Source organism: Copadichromis virginalis, linkage group LG22, assembly GCF_057382275.1.
Source record: "Copadichromis virginalis isolate Kocher_CV1m ecotype Utaka linkage group LG22, C_Virginalis_male_GT1.1, whole genome shotgun sequence".
Classification (NCBI taxonomy): domain Eukaryota; kingdom Metazoa; phylum Chordata; class Actinopteri; order Cichliformes; family Cichlidae; genus Copadichromis; species Copadichromis virginalis.
Genome location: NC_140638.1, coordinates 20,745,834 through 20,764,916, shown reverse-complemented (window position 1 = coordinate 20,764,916; position 19,083 = coordinate 20,745,834). Strand labels below are relative to the sequence as shown.

The 19,083-nt window shown below is 39.4% G+C and overlaps 1 protein-coding gene and 1 long non-coding RNA gene across 3 annotated transcripts in view; one reads left to right on the top strand and one right to left on the bottom strand.

The window, feature by feature from the left end:
* Window positions 1-3,978: 3,978 nt before the first annotated feature.
* vps50 (VPS50 EARP/GARPII complex subunit) overlaps window positions 3,979-19,083 on the bottom strand; it is a 122,195-nt gene continuing 107,090 nt past the window's right edge. For both annotated transcript variants that reach the window (XM_085446784.1, XM_085446786.1), the window contains 5 exons: window positions 16,283-16,379; window positions 15,482-15,640; window positions 12,216-12,337; window positions 5,554-5,743; window positions 3,979-5,445 (listed from right to left, as the gene is read on the bottom strand). In XM_085446784.1, coding sequence (XP_085302910.1) covers window positions 5,326-5,445; window positions 5,554-5,743; window positions 12,216-12,337; window positions 15,482-15,640; window positions 16,283-16,379 — 688 coding nt within the window. In that variant the 3' untranslated portion in view covers window positions 3,979-5,325. The remainder of the gene's footprint in view (window positions 5,446-5,553; window positions 5,744-12,215; window positions 12,338-15,481; window positions 15,641-16,282; window positions 16,380-19,083) is intronic.
* LOC146683294 (uncharacterized) lies at window positions 11,315-18,068 on the top strand. Its single transcript, XR_014917709.1, has 3 exons — window positions 11,315-11,485; window positions 12,227-12,376; window positions 17,795-18,068. It is a non-coding gene; the product is annotated as an uncharacterized LOC146683294 (long non-coding RNA).

Below are 19,083 nucleotides of genomic sequence, written 5' to 3'. Positions count from 1 at the left end.
TTATCTCTGCCACACACACACACACACACACACACACACACACACACACACACACACACACACACACACACACACACACACACACACACACCACTGTTATGATTTATTTCACCGATGGAGAAGTCAGAAGGAAAAAAAGGTGGACATCCTATATTAGGACATGTTTTCTGAAGTCTGAGAGGCTGAAATTGGTGTAATTGCTGTTTTTCTCATTTTAAAATAATGTTAATCAGACTTGGTAAAATAACTGTAATATGAGAGTACAGAAAGTTTGGAACCCACTGCTAAGCTGTTAAACCCAAAGATTGATAAAGTACACTTGGTGGGTAAAGAATGCAGGAAATAAAGGAGGACCCCTGCCCTCCTGGTTAAAGGAAGATAACTGTGCAGGGTCACAAATGTCTTGTTTCTTATCCTTAATTTTTGTCAGGGGTTCTTTACAAACATCTCAGAGAGGAGTTCGGAGATTCAAGCCAGTAAACTGCAGGTGACTAGTTGGCTGCTTTAACCTCCAGTAGTCCACCAGTTTTTTTCTAGCTGCACACCCAAACAGCAGGCTACAACAAGCCCTCAGCCTCACCAGCATTATTTTACTTGTCCATGCATGGGGAATGTGGGCACGTTTTCTTTAATAACTAACAAAAAATGGACCTGAAAATGCATAAAGGGGAATTGTTGGAAGTCCAGAAAGCATTAGAAGAGAAGAAGGTGGAAAGGATGGAAATGAATTCAAAAATGGCAGACACTGAACTGACAGAGGAAAAGATTGAAAAAGCACTCAAACAGCTGTAAAGGTAAGAAAAAGCAGCAAAGACGCAGCAGAAAAGAGCAGGAGAAGAAAGCCAAGAACATGAGCTGCATCTAGATTGGCAACAGAAACAAATCTCCCAGTTTCCTCATCCCCTCTTCTCTCATCTATCCTTGCACACTTCCAACCTCATCTCCCCTTTTCCCCCACCTCACCTTGATTCGGACTCCTTCTCTCCTTCATCCCTCTTTCCTCACGTTTGAAACTCATTATAATGTTCCTCATGGCTAACTGATAAAACCAATCAGTCTGCATTTCTGCATGTTTGTGATGTTTGTTATTAGTCTTTTTTTACAAGAGTAATATTAAGCGAGGATGATGAATTAAATCAAATCATGAATTGTGTGACATGATGTCCTCGAGGTAAATTCATTTAATGTTCCAGAGAGATTTCACACAATGGAAAATCTAAAAAATAAAAAAAGTTGTCCAAAGGTATGTAGACACCTCCATGTGATTTAATAGCAGAACAACATTTAGCCATTACTTCAACAAGTTAAAGTAATAGTCTCGTGTATGACTTTATCAGTCTCTCACATCTATGTGGAGACTTTCAGTCTTACTCTTCTTTACAATTGTGCTTTAACAGCAGCTAGAAGATTCCAGTGGGCTTTGACTGGGTCACTGCAACATCTTGTTTCTTTTCTTTTTCAGCCATTCTGCTTTAGATTTGCTTCTGTGCTTCTGATCATTGTCCTGTTCCGCTCCGAGCTCCCTGACCTGCACTCAATCTATAGCAGGCGGTGCTGGACCAAGGCCAGGAAGATCGTGAAGGACCTCAGCCATCCCAACAACAGACTGTTCTCTCTGCTGAGGTCAGGAAAGCGATTCCGCTCCCTGAAGACCAACACAGAGAGACTGAGGAGGAGCTTCTTCCCGCAGGCGATACGGTCTCTCAATCACACCACCACACAGTACTGACCCACACATATAGTTCTTACACACACTGGACATTCTGGACATTGTTTTCACTTCATTACTTAAATCACACTGCTGTTATTGTGTATATATTTATTTAGATTTCTTCATACATTCTTATATAGTTCTATATTGTGTATTTTGTTGTACAGTTATTTTATTTTCAACTTTAATTTATATATTTTATCTTATTCTGCCCAGTTAAATTTACCCTTCATTCTAATTTGTGTTGTACAGTTATTTCATTTTTAACCTTAATTTATATTTTATTCCTTCCTAGTTAAATTTACCCTTTTTAATTTTTCATATTTATTTCCTATCTTATTCATAGCCTTTTCCTTTTTTGTTTTCTTTAGGTCACGAGCAGTTGTCCAAGCATTTCACTACATATCGTACTGTGTATGACTGTGTACGTGACAAATAAAATTTGAATTTGACACAATTTTAGCCGAGCTTTAGCTGTTGGACAAATGTCCTCACATTTGACTCTAGAACACTTTGATATACAGAGGAGTCCATGGCCGACTCAGGGACTGCACGGTGCCCGGGTCCTGTGGCTGCAAAACGAGCCCAAATCATCATCCTACCACCGCCGTGCCTGATGGTGGATATGAGGTGTTTTGGAGCTCGCCAAGTGTGACGCTGTGCATTATGGGCAAACATCTCCACTTTTGTCACATCTGCGCAAAGCACACTGTTACAGAGGTCTTGTGGTTTGTTGTGATGTAGCTTTGCAAACCCAAGCTGTGCTGCCTTGTTCTTGCATGAGAAGAAACAGCCTCCTGGGAATCCTTCCAGACAAACCATACTTGTTCAGCCTTATTCTAATTGTGCATTCACGAACTTCATCTATCATCTAACACGCTGAGACCCGTTGAGTAATTACTAATATTAAAATCATATCAGTAATTCTGCACTAATTGGATTAATTATTTAAAAATGCTTAATCGTATTTAATCATTTTGAGGATATTTTTTTTACTGGGTCATTACTTTGTTTTGCACTGCTCAGTGGTTGAACATTAAATCAGTAAAGGCAGGGGGGATTGATGCTTGTAGAGAACCAGCATGTTGCTGATAGCCGCGGCTACACCAGGAGAAGTGATAGTTTGCTCTCTCCCTGTTGAATGTTTGGGTGACATGGCAAGATTATACAGATGACATCTAGTGTACAGTTGGATCTGGAAATGTTTGGACAGTGACAGACTTTTCATAGTTTCTCTGAGCCGCCAGCATCAATTTTAAATGAAAATCACACATCACCTGTAAAACACTGGTGTGGAAGTAGCGTATCGCTAGCACAGCTCGATGAATCCTGAAGTGCACGCGGGTAAACTTTCAGCCAAACGCAGCAGCGTTTACTTGAAGATGCTTTATTGCACAGATAAGACAATGACCCAAAACATATTGCAATACCAACACAGGAGCGTCTGAAAGCTGAAGGTCAGGAAGTGGAAAAAATTCTATAATGGCTGAATTAGCACAAAAGAGGAATCCTGTTATCATTTCATCACTTTCACACATTTTCATTTCACAACACTCATTAAATACATTTCCCTACATTGAATTAAAGCTGAAAGTCTGCACTTCAATGACATCATGCTCTCTTCATTTCAAACCTATTGCGAGGGTGAGCCAAAACTGTGAAAACTTCATCACTGCGCAATCAGTTTCAGAACTATGCCATGCCTGGAAGACCGCCAGCTTGATGAAGAGTTGCTAAGTGTTCACCTTGTTCACTTGGATGCTGCTTAAGGGCTTCTCTTCTGTATGGACACACACACGCACATCCACCCACAGCATTTAGCTCTGTTAAGAATTAAATGCCTGTACTTTCAGCCTCCAGGTTTCATTATTATTAGAACATTGATGTCTTTTATATCAAAACCCACCACGAACTGATGACAGGCAAAGCAAAAAGTTTGAACTCTAATACAATAGGAAGCAATGACTCATCATTGTTATGGGTAGATCTGCTCAGCCTAATCAGTAGTCTCCCCTGAAAAGGAAGGCTGTGGGCTTGTAACCACACAGGAAACCACATTAATTAGTCTGACAGCGTCCTGCTCCTGGCTGACTAAAACATCATTAGAATGGACAGCAGCACTGCTCAAAGGCAGCACTCATATATTCTGATTAAAGCAACAGTTAATCTACTAAAACTGCTGCGGTACAGAGATTGGAAAGGTTGGGAATTATGAGCATGACACCAAATAGGATGAAACGAGCAGGAAAAACACCACAACTGGCATCGACCTTTAGTGTGTTTATTGCGTTAGAATCATTGTGGTTCAACCTAAAATTCCAACACCGATTAATGATTTTTATTGATTTTTTTAAATTTATTATAGTGCACTTGACCCTTCACATAATATGACAGTTTTAAATATTTGTTTATGCTTCAGGTGATACGTCACAACATACTGAGAGGTGATATATTACAGTACACTTCCAGCAGTTATATCATATAAAAAAAAACCCCAAATAAGACACGAAGCAAGAAATAAATACAGACATTGCTCAAACATTCACATTTACAGTATTCTTCTTGGAATAGTTGCACACAAAATATATACAAAGGTGAAGCAAAACCTTTGTTTGTTTGTTTTTCTCCAGAGGAAGTTACGGTTACAAACATCTCTGCAAGTCCGTTCAGGTTAAACTATCGGAGCCTATCAAATTTAGATAAAAATGAGCCAAATTCTACTGCTCGTCCAAAAAAAAAAAGAAAAAAAAAAAGGATATGACAGATGGCAGATAAATAAATGCAGCTGGTGCAGATATAATCCAATCAAACAAATGCTAACTACAGCAATTTATATTACTTTCAGAATCATCATTCATTTAGATTCATCTAATTCATGGACATAACTAACTAAACGACCAAGCAGAGAATCCAGTCTGACGCAGCAAATACCCCGAAGTGAAATCATCTACAGCGAGCGTATTGCCTGCAATAAGTTACAGTGAACGATTAAGGTCAACAATAACCCAGAACCACTGACTTCAGTTAACACATTCAGACAGTAAAGGCGTTTTAAAATGTTCTCGTGGGAAAGCGTAACAACATTAAGAGTCAGATTTAGCCACTCGCACATGTTCACTGGCTTTTTTTGCGGAGGGTGGAAAGCCACAAGCAGCCAAGTGCTAAACGGACACACCGCATTACACAGTGAGCAGCAGACAAACAAACTCGGGATCTTCAAAGAAACGTAAGCTGTTGCGGTTGCAGAAAAACGTCATGTTGTAAGAAAACATGAGGGCATGCATTCTGGTCCGTATATGCATAGAATGCCTGCAACATGCTTGGAAGTAAACAGAGGTTTAGTATTTATGTATATCGGCAAATCAAAAGGTGCGTTCAAGCAAGCAGGAGTTAATTATTTTTTACCATATGAAGACTAGATTAGCACATAATTAGCAATTAGCAGATAATGTACAGTATTAGAGCTAGTGCGCAATAGCTCTGCTACTTATTTCCAGCTTGCTAAATGCACCTTTTAGACTTGAAAATGAAGACATTCAACGCTGAGCTACACTCTTGGAGGGTTCATCTCTGTGGGATGGATAGTATGTTTGGGCTTCTCTCTGTGCATTGGTCTATCTCTTGGGTCTGTCAATGTCATCGATGGCTGCCAGAAGTTTCTGGCGAGCCTTTTTGTTTATATGTGAGCCGAGACAAACGTTCACCAAGTTGGCTAGCTGCTTCATGGAGTACTCCTGCAAAGAAACACAACGAGTCGGTCAGAAAAATCAAACACACGGTCTCGCTGTTTTAACAGAAATGGAGTAACTTGCTATAACCACCAGCCTGTGTCACTGTCTCACCCTGTGATTCTTGATGAACTGCTCCATATCATTTTCAGTCAGGTAATAGGCCTTAATGTAGGTTTCAACAAACTCCTTATCAGGGATGGGGCGCAGGTCAGTCAGCTTCTCCAGCTTCATCAGGAACTGCTGAAAATCCAGCTGCATCAGGGCCCGGCCCTCATTGCTGCATTTCTTTACATTAGCGTAGCTACAGAGGAGGACAGAGGAGCAGACGGAGAAGGACATTAGCATTGCCCTGAGTGCTCAGGTAGAGGTAAGTAACGACTGAAACACAAGTAAATTCTGGAAGTCAATCCCAGTGGTCGCTCGCATGCATGTGACCTAAGGGTTCTGTTTAACATCACATATTTTCCACACTTAAATTCTCCAGCCAAATATCACCATGCTCAGACATTCTGCACTTCTTCAGACATTTCCAAGCACAGATCACCAAATGTCAGACAAAATCTGCCTTTCTTAAGTGCTCTGAGTGCATAATGAAGTCACAATGTACCTAGCAAAGTGAAAATGCCCAGTACTCTGTGTGTATATGTGTGTGTGTGTATATATATATATATATATATATATATATATATATATATATTCATTCCATCAGGCTTGCAAGACAGATTTGTAATAAAAAAATATTTCTTTATACCCCTGGGTATATTTCATTTGGAAATTTGTGCTCCAGCTTTTTTAAAAAAAGTCAAATTCTTCGAGGGTATTAAAACTCAAAAAGTCAAAATAAACCCCAGCAGAAAAGTAAATGAAGCTTCTGTAGTTACATGGTAAAGTTTAACATTTTTAATCCGTTTATAAGAAAAGTGTAATATGTTTAATAAAGGGAATAAAACGAGAAAATTTACGGGATTGTAAAAAGTATATAAATTACATCCTTGTACAAATGGATAATGAGTCATTCAGTTTATATGATGGAAGTGTGATTTGTGGTCAGCAGGTTTTGTTGCTACAAGTAAAAACCTCTATGAAAACAACAGTTGCACGATGGAGTGTGTCACAATACTTCAACACTAAAGATTTTTATTTATATTAAGCGAGAAAATAAATTATAAAAAGACACAATGATAACACTGTAAATATCTTTGCAAACTTTTGCACAGTAATGGTTTCAGAGAAGCCATCTCTCTACTCCAGTGTTTAAAGTGTGCAGTCCAATTGCCAAAAAAGGGAAACGGAATACAAAATGACAAAATCATTACTACACAGTTACTGTAGTAGTTCTGTGTAGTACTGGACATGAGACATGTTTTGCAATTTTGCCTCTGTGCACCCCCATTTAGGAATTACAGCCTTTTTAAAAAAATAAAATAAAAAAATACATACAGTTCTTAATTTCCAGGAACTTGAAAGTTAGTTTTCAAGTTCTGCTGAGGCCTCTTCCCTCTATTCTATGACAAATTAGCCCAGGGTGTCAAACATAAGGCCCCGGGGCCAGATTTGGCCTGGCAAAGAGTCCAAATCAGGACCCACTCTATGGTTTTGGGAAGGAGGTCATAATTTTTAGACTATATTTTCTTGCATTTTACAGCTTTTGCTACATTCATACTACATCAAAGTAATTAAGCAACAGAAAAACAATTGGATGACCAAAGTTTCTGTCTTTTTAATATCTACTTTAGAAATTTTAGGGAGGAAATTCAGTAAGAAAAGAAAATTGTTGTGAATTAAAAAACTTTCTCTTTTCTAATTAAAAGACAGTCTGGGCAATCAGCTATCAAAACCTTTTCCGTAATTTTACACATTTATGTCTTTGAATTTAACTCCAAAGAGTGATGCTTTTAAATTTACTATAGCAGCTTTTCTCTATCAAGTAGAAAACCTGAGACGTACAGTTAAAGTTGTGCTTTTCCCCCCCTTATATTAAGATATATCAGGTTTTAAATGTGTAGTTCAACTTCTTTACACTGATAGTAAGGGGAGTTTAAGTTATTATGCCCTAAGGCAACAGTTGTTGTGAATTGGCACCTTATAACTGAAACTAAATTGAACTGAATAACAACAAATTGGGCTGTATTTGAACACATCCCTGAAACTGAAACTGGACAGATAAGATGTGGAGATGTTTCCAAGTGTTTAATTATTTGGCAGCTGGTCACTCTCAACTCTCAATTTGAGATCCGAAGGCCTGGAAGACCACATGAGACAACTACAGCGGATGATCACAGAATTCTTTCCATGGTTAAGAAAAAATGCTTCAAAATATGTAGCAAAGTCAAAAAGGAAATCTCGATGTTTATCGCTGATAAACTCTACAATCAAGAGATGCCATCCTGAATGTAAACACAGAGGTGCTGGTACAAAGTCTTGGTGACACTAAAGAGCAGGAAGTCCAGATCATATTTTACCAGAAAACACGTACAAGAGCCTGAAAGGTTCTGGCAAAAAATCTTTTGGCAGATGAAAAAAAATCAACTTGTACTAGAATGATGGGACGAGAAAAATATGAAGGAGGAAAGAAACAACTCAAGATCTGAAGCTTATCACATCATCTGTCAAACATGGTGGAGGCACGTTATGGCACAGGTGTGCGTGGCTGGGACCACGTCAATGCTAGCGCTGCACGATTATGGCTAAAATGACAATCCCGATTATTCTGATCAATGCTGACATCACAACCATTCATTATTTTCCTCCAAATGTAAAAAAATTGCAGTAAAATAAAATTAGTACTTATTCACATAAATTCGGTAAATCTCTCAGAAAAATACCAAATATTAACTCCAAATTAAACAAACAGGGTGTTGCTTTCACTTTTAAATGGTGCTTAATTCCTGTTAATTAACTGAGATGATATTCTCTTACCAAAGTGTCATATAGTAAGTCTGATCTTGTGACAATCCAAGTCACATCATCTTAAATTCAATGGTTTTATTTGGTGTGATTTTACTGCAGAATATGCTGTTGTCTTATTAAAATACTTACTATACTACTTAATATTAGTAATAATTCTTATTTACTTATTTACGTAGGATTACTTCGATATTTTGCTTTATATTTGTGGATTTGGATGAATATATTTAGTGTATATATTTAATTCTGGAATCAAGTTTGACCGAAACCTGTTTAGAGTTCCAGCTGTTACACACGTGTGTTTTTACAGCATTTTCTTGTATGTGTATTTAAGGGTGTTTGCATTCGGGCTCTTTTTTATTTCCCTTCAGTATTACACTAAATCGGGTTGTTCCACACGGCCTGTGGTGTTGGTACATGTGTGTGGGCCAGAGTACACATGCATTTCATTGTGTGTGTCTGCTTGTGTACCATGTGTTTAGCAGCGAGCACTGTTGCGCACTGGCAGGTCGGACTGTGACATCTCCAGTACATTAACACTCCACACAACACATCTGCACTTTGCAAACTCTCCCCGTCTCACACTTCAGCTTTTCTCTCTCTCGTTTCCATTTTCTCCCCTCACCTTCCCCGTCTCTCTCTCTCTCATCATCATTGTCGTTCTCCCTCTCTTTTTCTTGTCAAAGCTGCCAGAGTTTTTGGTGGCGAGTGTTTGAGCTGTGGCTCAGAATGCTAACGGAGCGGTTTTTGCGAGTCTCTGAGGAGACAAGGACAAGCGCTGGACAGAGAAAATTAATAACAGACTAGGGCGGTCGGAGTACAAACAAATAAATATGACCGCTCTATCTCGTTGTGCCAGAGGGTTGGGAGATGTGTGTTTGGAGGGTGTACTGGGAGAACCAGGCAGGCGGTCGGCAACAGCAGCTTAAATTTGCCAAGCATTGCAGTCGTAATGGGCCATTTGCTCATTGGAAAGGGTTCAAAAGTTCTCTTACGCAACAAGAGGAAGAGCGCTCAGCAAACGTGTAGGGAAGTAAACATGTTCCCTTCTCTTTGTGTTTGAGGCCGAGGCATCCACCTATGCCTCGCAGTCGATGTTCTCCCTCTTATTTAAAACACTTGGAAAGAACAAAGCCACTTAGAGCAAGGACTTGTTTTCAGCCCGAACTGCGTTCCCTGGCTTCAACACGGTTCAGCGTAACCTGCTTTGAATTTGTAACCTGGGATAACTTTGACGTCAGTCGCAGTCCTTTCATATTTCCGATAAAATGTGTGGAACTTCACGATGATTGTCAGCTGCTTATTTCTCGCTTCGTCACCGTCCAGTCGGCGTGACTCGATGCTGCTGTGCACCCAATCTGTCCGATCAGAGGGATTTATCGCACCATCCATCTAAAAACATACTTCACACATATGCTCCGCGCATGAGCCTGAGAAAAGCGACAGAAAAAACAAAAACAAAAAACCCAAAACCCTGACAATCTGTCACCTATCACAACCTATATCGCTCCCTTGCAAGGGCAAAAGTGGTAAAACGCATTACAAGAGATGTGTCAAGAGCATTCTGCGGTTTGTGTGAGTGGCCTGTGTCAGGTAATCCCCTGATGGGTATTTGGTGAGGCTGCAGAGATGCGACTGCCAACATGAATAGAGGAGGCGATGGCAGCGTCGTCGAGTGGTTTTTCTCAGGGAATATCTCAGAAGGAACCAGACACAGTTTTATGGACGGCAGGTCAATTTCTCTGCTCTTCCCACTGCTTTCACAACACGCTTTGGGAAGAATTTTCGTTTTAAATTTATGACATGCAGATGTTTAAACTGGGGAGCAAACACAGAGAGAAATAAATAAAGAAAGAGTCATTCTTTTGAGAAGTGTGAGCCTCAAATCATTGAGGCAATAGCTCAGCTCATAACACAAATTGAGTGGCACTATTAATGACTGTAACCTGAGAGTAAAAAGATCCGTTTTAAGCAGAAAAGACAGTAAAAAGCACCGAGGTTAAAGGAAAACTGTTCCAGATTCAGCGTGGCATCTCAAAAGAAATTCCAACAAACCCAAAGATGTTTATACTTGGTTTGCATCCAGAAGGACAAGGTTGTAATAACAGTAAAAAAAGTCAGCAGAGATTGATGAACCTCAGTTTTAACCCTTTAATGCCAAGTGTATCACACACTACGTTGCCAAAGGCATTCACTCTTCTGGGTTCACACACATGAACTTGAATGACATCCCATCCTTTAATCCGTAGGACTTAATATAATGTCAGCCCACCATTTGTTAGCTATAACAGCTTAAACTCTGCTGAGAAGGTTTAGGAGTATTTATGGGAATTTTTCACTACTCTTCCAGAAGCGCATCGGTGAGGTCAGACACTGATGTTGGACGACATGGCTTGGCTCGCAGGCTCCAATCCAACTCATCTTAAAAGTGTTCCCTCAGGTTGAGGTGAGGACTCTGTGCAGGCCAGTCAAGTTCTTCTACACCAAACTCCCTCATCCATGTCTCTTTGTGGATCTCGCTTTGTGCACTGGTGCGCAGTCGTGTTGGAGCAGGAAGGGGTCGTAAACAAACTGTTCCCACAAAGTTGGGAGCATAAAATTGTCCAAAATATCTTCTTGTGCTGAAGCATTAAGAGTTCCTTTCACTGGAAAACAACCCCACACCATAATCCCCCCTCCACCAAACTTGACGCTTGGCACAATGCAATCAGACAAGTACTGTTCTCGTGGCAACCACCAAACCCAGACCCGTCCATTGGATTGTCAGACAGAGAAGCATAAGATATGTGTTTTATTGTCAACGGTTGCCTGTAGTGCACAAACTAATGAAAACTAATGAGAAAAATTGGGGCATGGATGGATGACGAATGCTTCAGTGTTTTTTTCTAAATGCAGTGGTTTAAAAGCAGAACTGTGTGGTACCTAGCCTGGTTACACAACTCATACAAATAGTTCAAAAGTCTAACACGAAGATTGAGCAATCTGAACATTTTGCTTTACACTTCTTTCCTCCTTGTAGTTCAGTAGCATACAGCATTTACTTCGACTGCTTTGCATTCACCTGTATATCCTAAAGAAGTCTTTCATACCCGGATTTTTCCTGGCTTTAGGAAAGGCATGATGCGGATCGTAGGAGGTGGGTGGATACACATCTAAGCACAACGGGTTCATTTAAAGTTCAGGTATTGATTCTGCCTGATCCTTATTTCACGGAAATTTGTGCTGCTTTGCTCATATTTCAAAATATTTGATGAACAAAGATGTATCTTACTTAAAACTGTTTTCATTAAAATGACTTTCCTTTAACCGAGGTTTTATTGTAGGTGTTTTATTCACTGATTTTAAGATGTATTTCTTAATTATAGTTTTTCCACAGTTTTAGTGGACTCAGTATCTGTTTGGTATGGTATGATATTTGTGCAGAGAGACAAAAAAAAGCCCAATTTCTCTCGGGCAGATGGCAGCCCGACTCAAACTGGGATGTGCACTTGTTTCAGTAGATTTGAGGAGATGGTTGCTGCCAGTGGCAAACAGCCTGTAGTGCTTTTTGCTGGAGGGAATAGCGAGTCTTCGTATGAATCTCTTGCTCATGTTAAAGTAGAGAAACTGAGTGACAGACTTCTCTAAACTGTCGCTGCCACTGTTATAGGTTATTTTTTCTGTGAGCAGCCCATAGCAGTATGATAATAGACAACAGCCTTTTCATAAAGCAGCAAATGACTCACAGACAGACACCAAGTGTGTGACGCACGGCTTTGAGTCAGTGCTCCATGCAGATGATGGAGGGGGGAAACATTATGTACAAAAACAGCTTGCCTTTTTTATATTTAAGGTTTAACAATAACTCACTGCACACACTTTCTTACCCCTCAACAAGAGTCCTGTTGGCCAAACGGATGCAGTGTTCCCAGAGGACGTTGGACACAGGCAGGGGGATGCGCACATGTCTGGAAACTTCACCCAGCCGCTTGTTAAATTGCTCAAACTCCTGATGAGGCGGGGAGAAAGAAAAGGTGAACACATTCCCGTGAGTACAACACGATGCAGCAGAAAAACAAATCGCTGGTCTTTTACCAAAAAAAAGTATATGTGGTCAGGAAAATATTTTATACAATTGGTCATATTTCGCTAAAAAGTACCATAACTTTCATATCAACATATAAACAACATGCGGCTCATTAAAAAAAGCATTTTAATTAACAGATTCCTATATTTCTATATTACTACAGCTACAATTAGGTCTAAACACAAAAATCTCAATATGGACACTACATTATTCAGCCAAACGCTTCCACCGAAACCATCACAGATTAGCCAGAAAAAGAAAATAACGTCTTAATATGGATTATGCAGAATTTTAGGTCTCTACTGTTTCTACAATAAACACAAACAAAACTGAAGAGATGAACGTTTTAGACATTTTTCTTGCATTCTTGTTCTTCTATTGTGCATCTACTTGTGCATTTCAAAAATCCATCATACATTTTGAATATAAAATAAACAGAAGCTTGCCCTTTCTAAAAAAAGATGACTTGGATTTGGTATCACACTGAAGTTGGATGAAAGTATGTTTCTTTTTCATATTTAAGCTTTAACGTGTGTGAAACTATTCACCTGATTTAGACTGTTAAAGGATATGATGCAGCTTGTTTTTTAATAAGCTAAACATTTGTCCCCTACCTGCAAACTTTGGTTTCTAGAAACCTCCAAATCTGCTGTCAGAGATCAGACTTACAAATAATTACGGGACTTCCAAGTATCTGTCCTTCTATGTTAACTTGATCTGCATGCACTCCAGAGAGCATAATACCAAAAACTTTGAAGGGCCTCGCTCAACTAGTTTTCCAGATAGTAGATTTCTGAAATGGCCCCTCAACACAATGACACGAGAAAAAAAAGCGTCACTATCTTTATCCCTTAAAATGACCTGATGAACTGAGATGTAATGACCTTGTTGGATTCTAACTGGAAGACGTAAACAAAACAAAAAGTTGTCATGAACAACACTTTAAGGATTTCCTTTGATTCTCTCTTACACGCTGCCTCAAGAAACAGCATTTGGGTTTTCCTTTAAACCATTTAGCTTAAATTATACATCCAAAATAGTGATTATAAGTAAATCAGATCAATCTCGGCTAAATTATTGTTTTTTTCCACCAGTGTAAGCAGCCGGCAGGATGTGTGGGTTACTTTCCTGAAACTCTAACAGAGCTAAGTAATAATTCTGCCGTCTGCACTGATGGAAGCAAAGCATGCTGACGTACAGTAGTGAAGAGCGCGGGGGCTGCATGTATGAAGCTGTCGAGCCACAAATCATGCGCAAAAACAAATCATTTGGGCGCCGGTGAATACTGTACTCCGGTCTGACAGCATCCCAAGGTGAATACAAGCTACATCTAAAATCTAAATCTAAAATGTTATTCTGATTCATTTTCTGTTACTGCCTTCCAAAAACAAACTGCAGTACCTAGGTAAGTATGTAAATATGACACATGCAGATTAAGATTGTAAATAAATTCATAAAATATGCAAGTATTAAATTACATTTTTAAATTGCATCATTATAGAAAAAAAATTAACGTGAACCTTAATGCATGTTCCCATTAATTTTACACCCTGAAATGAAATGTTACTCATTCACAGCCTCACAATAGACTCTGACTCAAGCATTTTGTCAATGAAGTCATTCTGAGGCTTCGGCATGTCTTTGCCACTTTATATGCAAATGAGCGCCATTGTTGAATGAATAAAATATTGCTGTGTGCGCGCTACAACAAAACTCAGCACCACTTATTTCAATCACGTAACACAACCCGCATGCATTATGACCGTCTTGACACGATGACGGGGGAGGCTATTAGCACCTGATGGAAAACTACACGCGTATACGATGTCTGTCCACGTCTGTCCGAGTCACTAAGCAGTTCAGCCATCAGCCATCTGTTATGTATGATTTTGCCTCTGCTTGATGCTGCTCTGTTTATGGCTCCGCACCGCAGCGAGCCCCTCGCACCTTTCTTTCTCTTAGTGTCAGAAGCAGGAAAAATGTGTCCTTTACCCCGCCATGCAAGTTTATAAAAGAATAAGTAGCCAGCATGAATAAAGACACACATTTAGAAGAAACTTTCTCATTCTAAAAATACTTCTGGGAGCAGTGAGCTCAGATGTCTTTAACAAAGCAGAAAACTTCAGGAGAGATCTGCATTTGGCTCTTAACAGCTCACCCATATAATAAATTATTCACCCCCATCCCAAATAATTGATATTAAAGGTCCCTGAATTAACTTTGAGTCAAGGAGGAGAACAATGACCTTCACAGTTTCAGACTTTAAAAGAATAAGAGCTAATGCTTAGTGTACTGATGGCAGAAGGATAACATTTTTTTTTTTTATGAGTGCAACAAAGACACAATGTGTGGAGGGGGAGGGATGCCTGCTAGATAAAAGTAAATCTAATACAGCTGCTTTGTGTTCTATTTTTGTGTAGCGTGGATATTGCGTGACACTGAGAGGACACGGTATCTGTTTGGGAAAAGTAATAAGCACTGAGATCTTTGTGGACTTTTCTTTGCTATAAAATGCACAAAAAAGGAATAAAGGGTTTTAAAAAGGGCACCAAGTAGTCTCAGAATCATTTATATTCACCTTGCTAAGTCAAGGGTCTTAAAGATATGAATGATGCAGAAACCCTAATGAGGTATTTGCATGAGATCTTTATGAAATGTGAGTAAAAGCTGCTTCAACATTTAAGCGTTAATATGTGCATAACCCTTAATTGGATTTAGACTGTTTTAAAGAATATGATGCAGGTTGTTTATGAGAGGCTCTAAACAAAATCTCAGTCCCCTACCTGCAACACTGTGGTTTCTACAGGAGCTTCAAATCTGCTGTCCAAATATTTTAGGGACTTCAAGCATCCATCAGTCTATGTTAATGTGAGCTACACTCATAAAGCCATCATACCAAAAGCTTTAAAGGACCTAGCTCAAGTAGTTTTCCAAACAGTGGAATTTTGAAGTGATGGTCAGGTGGGAAGTTTTTGTATGCTTAATAACTTTAGCTGGTTTTTGTCCGTAGTGGGTCAAAAATAGGCTACAGTAACATCAGCATTCGCTTTTCTTATTCGTCGTTACCTTTAACAAGACATCCACATATACATTGTGCTGGGACATTATCTCCCTAATGTCCCATTTAACTCCGGCCATCATGAGCAACATTTGTTCATAGTCGATGGCCTTGGCCGCCACGATCCAGTAAATTGGTTTCCGCAGTTCGCTGGCTGTAGACACCGTCTGAGTGCAGGAAGGAAGGATACATATATGAGAGTTAGTGGATCATTATAGTCAACATATGGATAAGGTATTTTTCAACTGCCTGCTATTCTGCAGGAAGAACAATGTTAAAGTTTCCAATGAGCGAAATCAGGACATGACATTCACTTGATGTTTTGGGTCAAACAGACCCGTCTCTTCATCTGAATTTCAAATGTCAAAGAGACAAAAAAAAGAAAAAGAAGCAAAGTTATCCATGTGGGTTTGAGTTGTTTTCATTTGTTTTTAAAGAAAACAAAAGGGCACAATTACAATTAAGCAAGTGGAGTGCAGGTGGGAGGGGGAGCACATCCACAACAGTCACACAGCATATTTCACATTGTGCCTTAAATATTAACAGTGAAATCCAAAAGGAAAACACATCCTATAAACCACATATTTAAGTGCATGTGTGGAGAAAATCAATTACAAATAACAAAAAATAACATAATCTCAGCCTTACAAGAGGTTAAAATAAAATAAAAGACAAACGGTTTTCTACAGCTGGAGACGATGTCTGAAATAACCTGACAGCTGTAGCTGACAGTGATGACATGATCAGTTACTGTAATAATTGAGGCCTGTGCCCTCAGAGGAGGCATAACTGTATAAACCAAACAATACCTGGGAATAAAACTGCTGCAGGAAGGGCTTCTTGGCTGCAGGCATCATCGCGTCCAAGTGGGACTGCAAGGACTCAAACTGCTCTGCCAGAAACACACTGACACAACCAAAGAGAAACAGCCTTTAAATTCTGCCCATATGCTCTGAATCATTCTGCTTGTGACACATAAGAAAAGGCAATTACGATGTGTTGTTTTTGTGTTATTAAAGAGTGACAGATCTATTTACAAAAGCTCGTATTACAAAGTGGAGTAACTGACCATTAGAGAGAACATCACCTTAAATCTGTTACTCTTGAACAACAGTAAAACATCTCAAATGGAATAAGAAGTTTTTTTTTTACTTTTTTGTCTCCCTTGATTCTTCTGATCCATTAATTGGATCAAGATTTTAGTCATATGTGCTTAAACCTGAGTTTCCAGCATTTCCTGCTGTTCAATCTCATTTCTTCCCTTGTTGGTCACGTTTTGATGAAATAAACATCAAATTCATCCATCCATTCGCTTCCGCTTATCCTTTTCAGGGTCGCGGGGGGCGCTGGAGCCTATCCCAGCTGTCATAGGGCGAGAGGCAGGGTATGACAGCTGGGATAGGCTAAACATCAAATTTGATTATTATAATGTAAATTATGGAGTCAGCTGTAATTTTGCTGTAAAAACTTGTCTGACTTCCAAACCTTTAAGTCTCACCTCCCAAAGCAAAGTATTTTCACGTCCGACAAATCAAGCAGCACTTCTATTTGTTTTTTGGGTTTTTTGACAAGGATTGGATTTCAATTATCCTTGAAAAAACACTCAGACCAAAAGAGGTAGCAGAGAGAGAAATACAGGACAGAAAGAAGAAGAAGAAAAAAACAATCAATGCGTTCAGAACTAATATCCCCCCCCCCCTTCCACTCTGTATCCAGCACTGACTAAATAAAGACCTCTTGACTCAGGCTGATCGATGGCTCTGAAGTGTTACAGTGCATGAAATAAAAAGTGAGTGAACATGTTTACGTGGGCTGAAGTTCAGAGTTGAGTCCTGACTTTAACAAGGATCATTAATTAAAGAGCAACAGGTCTCCGCAGAGCTCTTAAATACAGCAGGAAAAAAGAGAGAATAAAACAGGAGAAATCGACTTAATCAGACTAAGACACCAGTCCCAGGTGGGACCTCCACATTCTTTTGCTGCCTCTTGAACCTCCGTTTGGGTGTGAATGCACACACCAATGAAGTGAAAAAAAAAAGCTGTCCTTAAACCTGCAGACGCCCCTCACTGCAAGCTAAAGGTAACCTGTCGTTAGCTGATAAATTGGGGTTTTGGAGAAAGATCAGAGAACTAAAAGTCTGAGGCCACAGAAGTGACAGTCACTAAATTTACATTCCATTCCGCTACATCCCAAAGGTGCTCTATTGGATTGAGATCAGGTGGCCATTTGAGTACAGTAAACTCCTTCTCGTTTAACATTTGTGTGTTCAGAGATGCTATTCTTCTTCTCATTATTTCATTTACCGTTGCCTTCCTATCAGGTTGAAGCAGTCTGGCCATCCTCCTCTGACCTATGACATCAACAAGGCATTTTCACCCAGAGAACTGCCGCTCACTGGATATTTTTCTTCCAGACTGTCTCTGTAAACCCCAGAGATGATGGTGTGGGAAAATCCCAGCAGATCAGCAGTTTGTGAAATACTCAGAGCAGCCAGTCCGTCACATACTAAGTCACTTGCATGGTATGATGCATTGTGTAATCAGCAGATTCGATATTTGTATTAAAAAGCTGTTAAATAGGTATACCTTAAAAGGGGTCAGTGAGTGCATCTGTGTCATTATTCTTCTAATAGACTCTTGCGGCTATAAATTGAATTTTCTTTTAGATAGGGCGCTTAGGGAAAAAAAGATAAATTGCATTCAATTTGCATATTATTAACATCCAAACCCAAACAGAAACCTTTATTTTAAAGCATAATTTAATGTTAATAAATTCACACTAGTTTGGACACTGTATAAAAACAGAATGCATTGATTTGCAAATCCCATAAACCCACATTTTATCAACAACAAAACACAGAAAATATATCAAATGCTTAAAGTGTCAAAATGCACCATTTAAAAAAAATATATTAGCTTGTCTTGAATTCGATGCGAGCAGCACTTCTCAAAAAAAGCTGGGATAGAGGCCACGTTTACCACCGTGTAGCATCCCTTCTTTTAAAAATAGTCGTCATCAAAAACATCTGGAATTTGATGAGAGCAGCTGCTGGACTTTTAGGAGAGGAATGTTGTTCCAGTCTTGTTTGGTAAGATTCAAAATACTCAAAACTCCTGGGTCTATACCGTATTTTTTGACATATGACGCTCCAAATGTTTTCAGTTTGTGAACGGTCTGGACTGCAGGCAGGCCACCTCACTCCCCACTCTTCTACTATGAATTCCTGCTGTTAGAATAACTGCAGTATGCAGCTATTACTGAAATACACATGATTTCCGAGCTCATCTGGACGGGAGCATATGTTGTTTTAAAGCTTGTATGTATATCTTTCAGCACTGATGGTGCATTTCCAGATGTGCAAGATGCCGATTCCATACGTGCAGATACACCCCAATACTATCAGACGCCCAGGCTTAAAGTGAGCACTGATAAGAAGCCAGATGGTCCCTCCTCTCTTTAGTCCTTACGATGTACCATCCATGTTTTCCTAAAAGAATTTCAAGTTTCAACTCATCTGAGCCCAGAACAGTTTTCCACTTTGCCTCAGTCTATTTTAAATCATCTTAGCCCAAAGAAAACAGGATTTCTCCAAATGCTCTGAATCTTTTA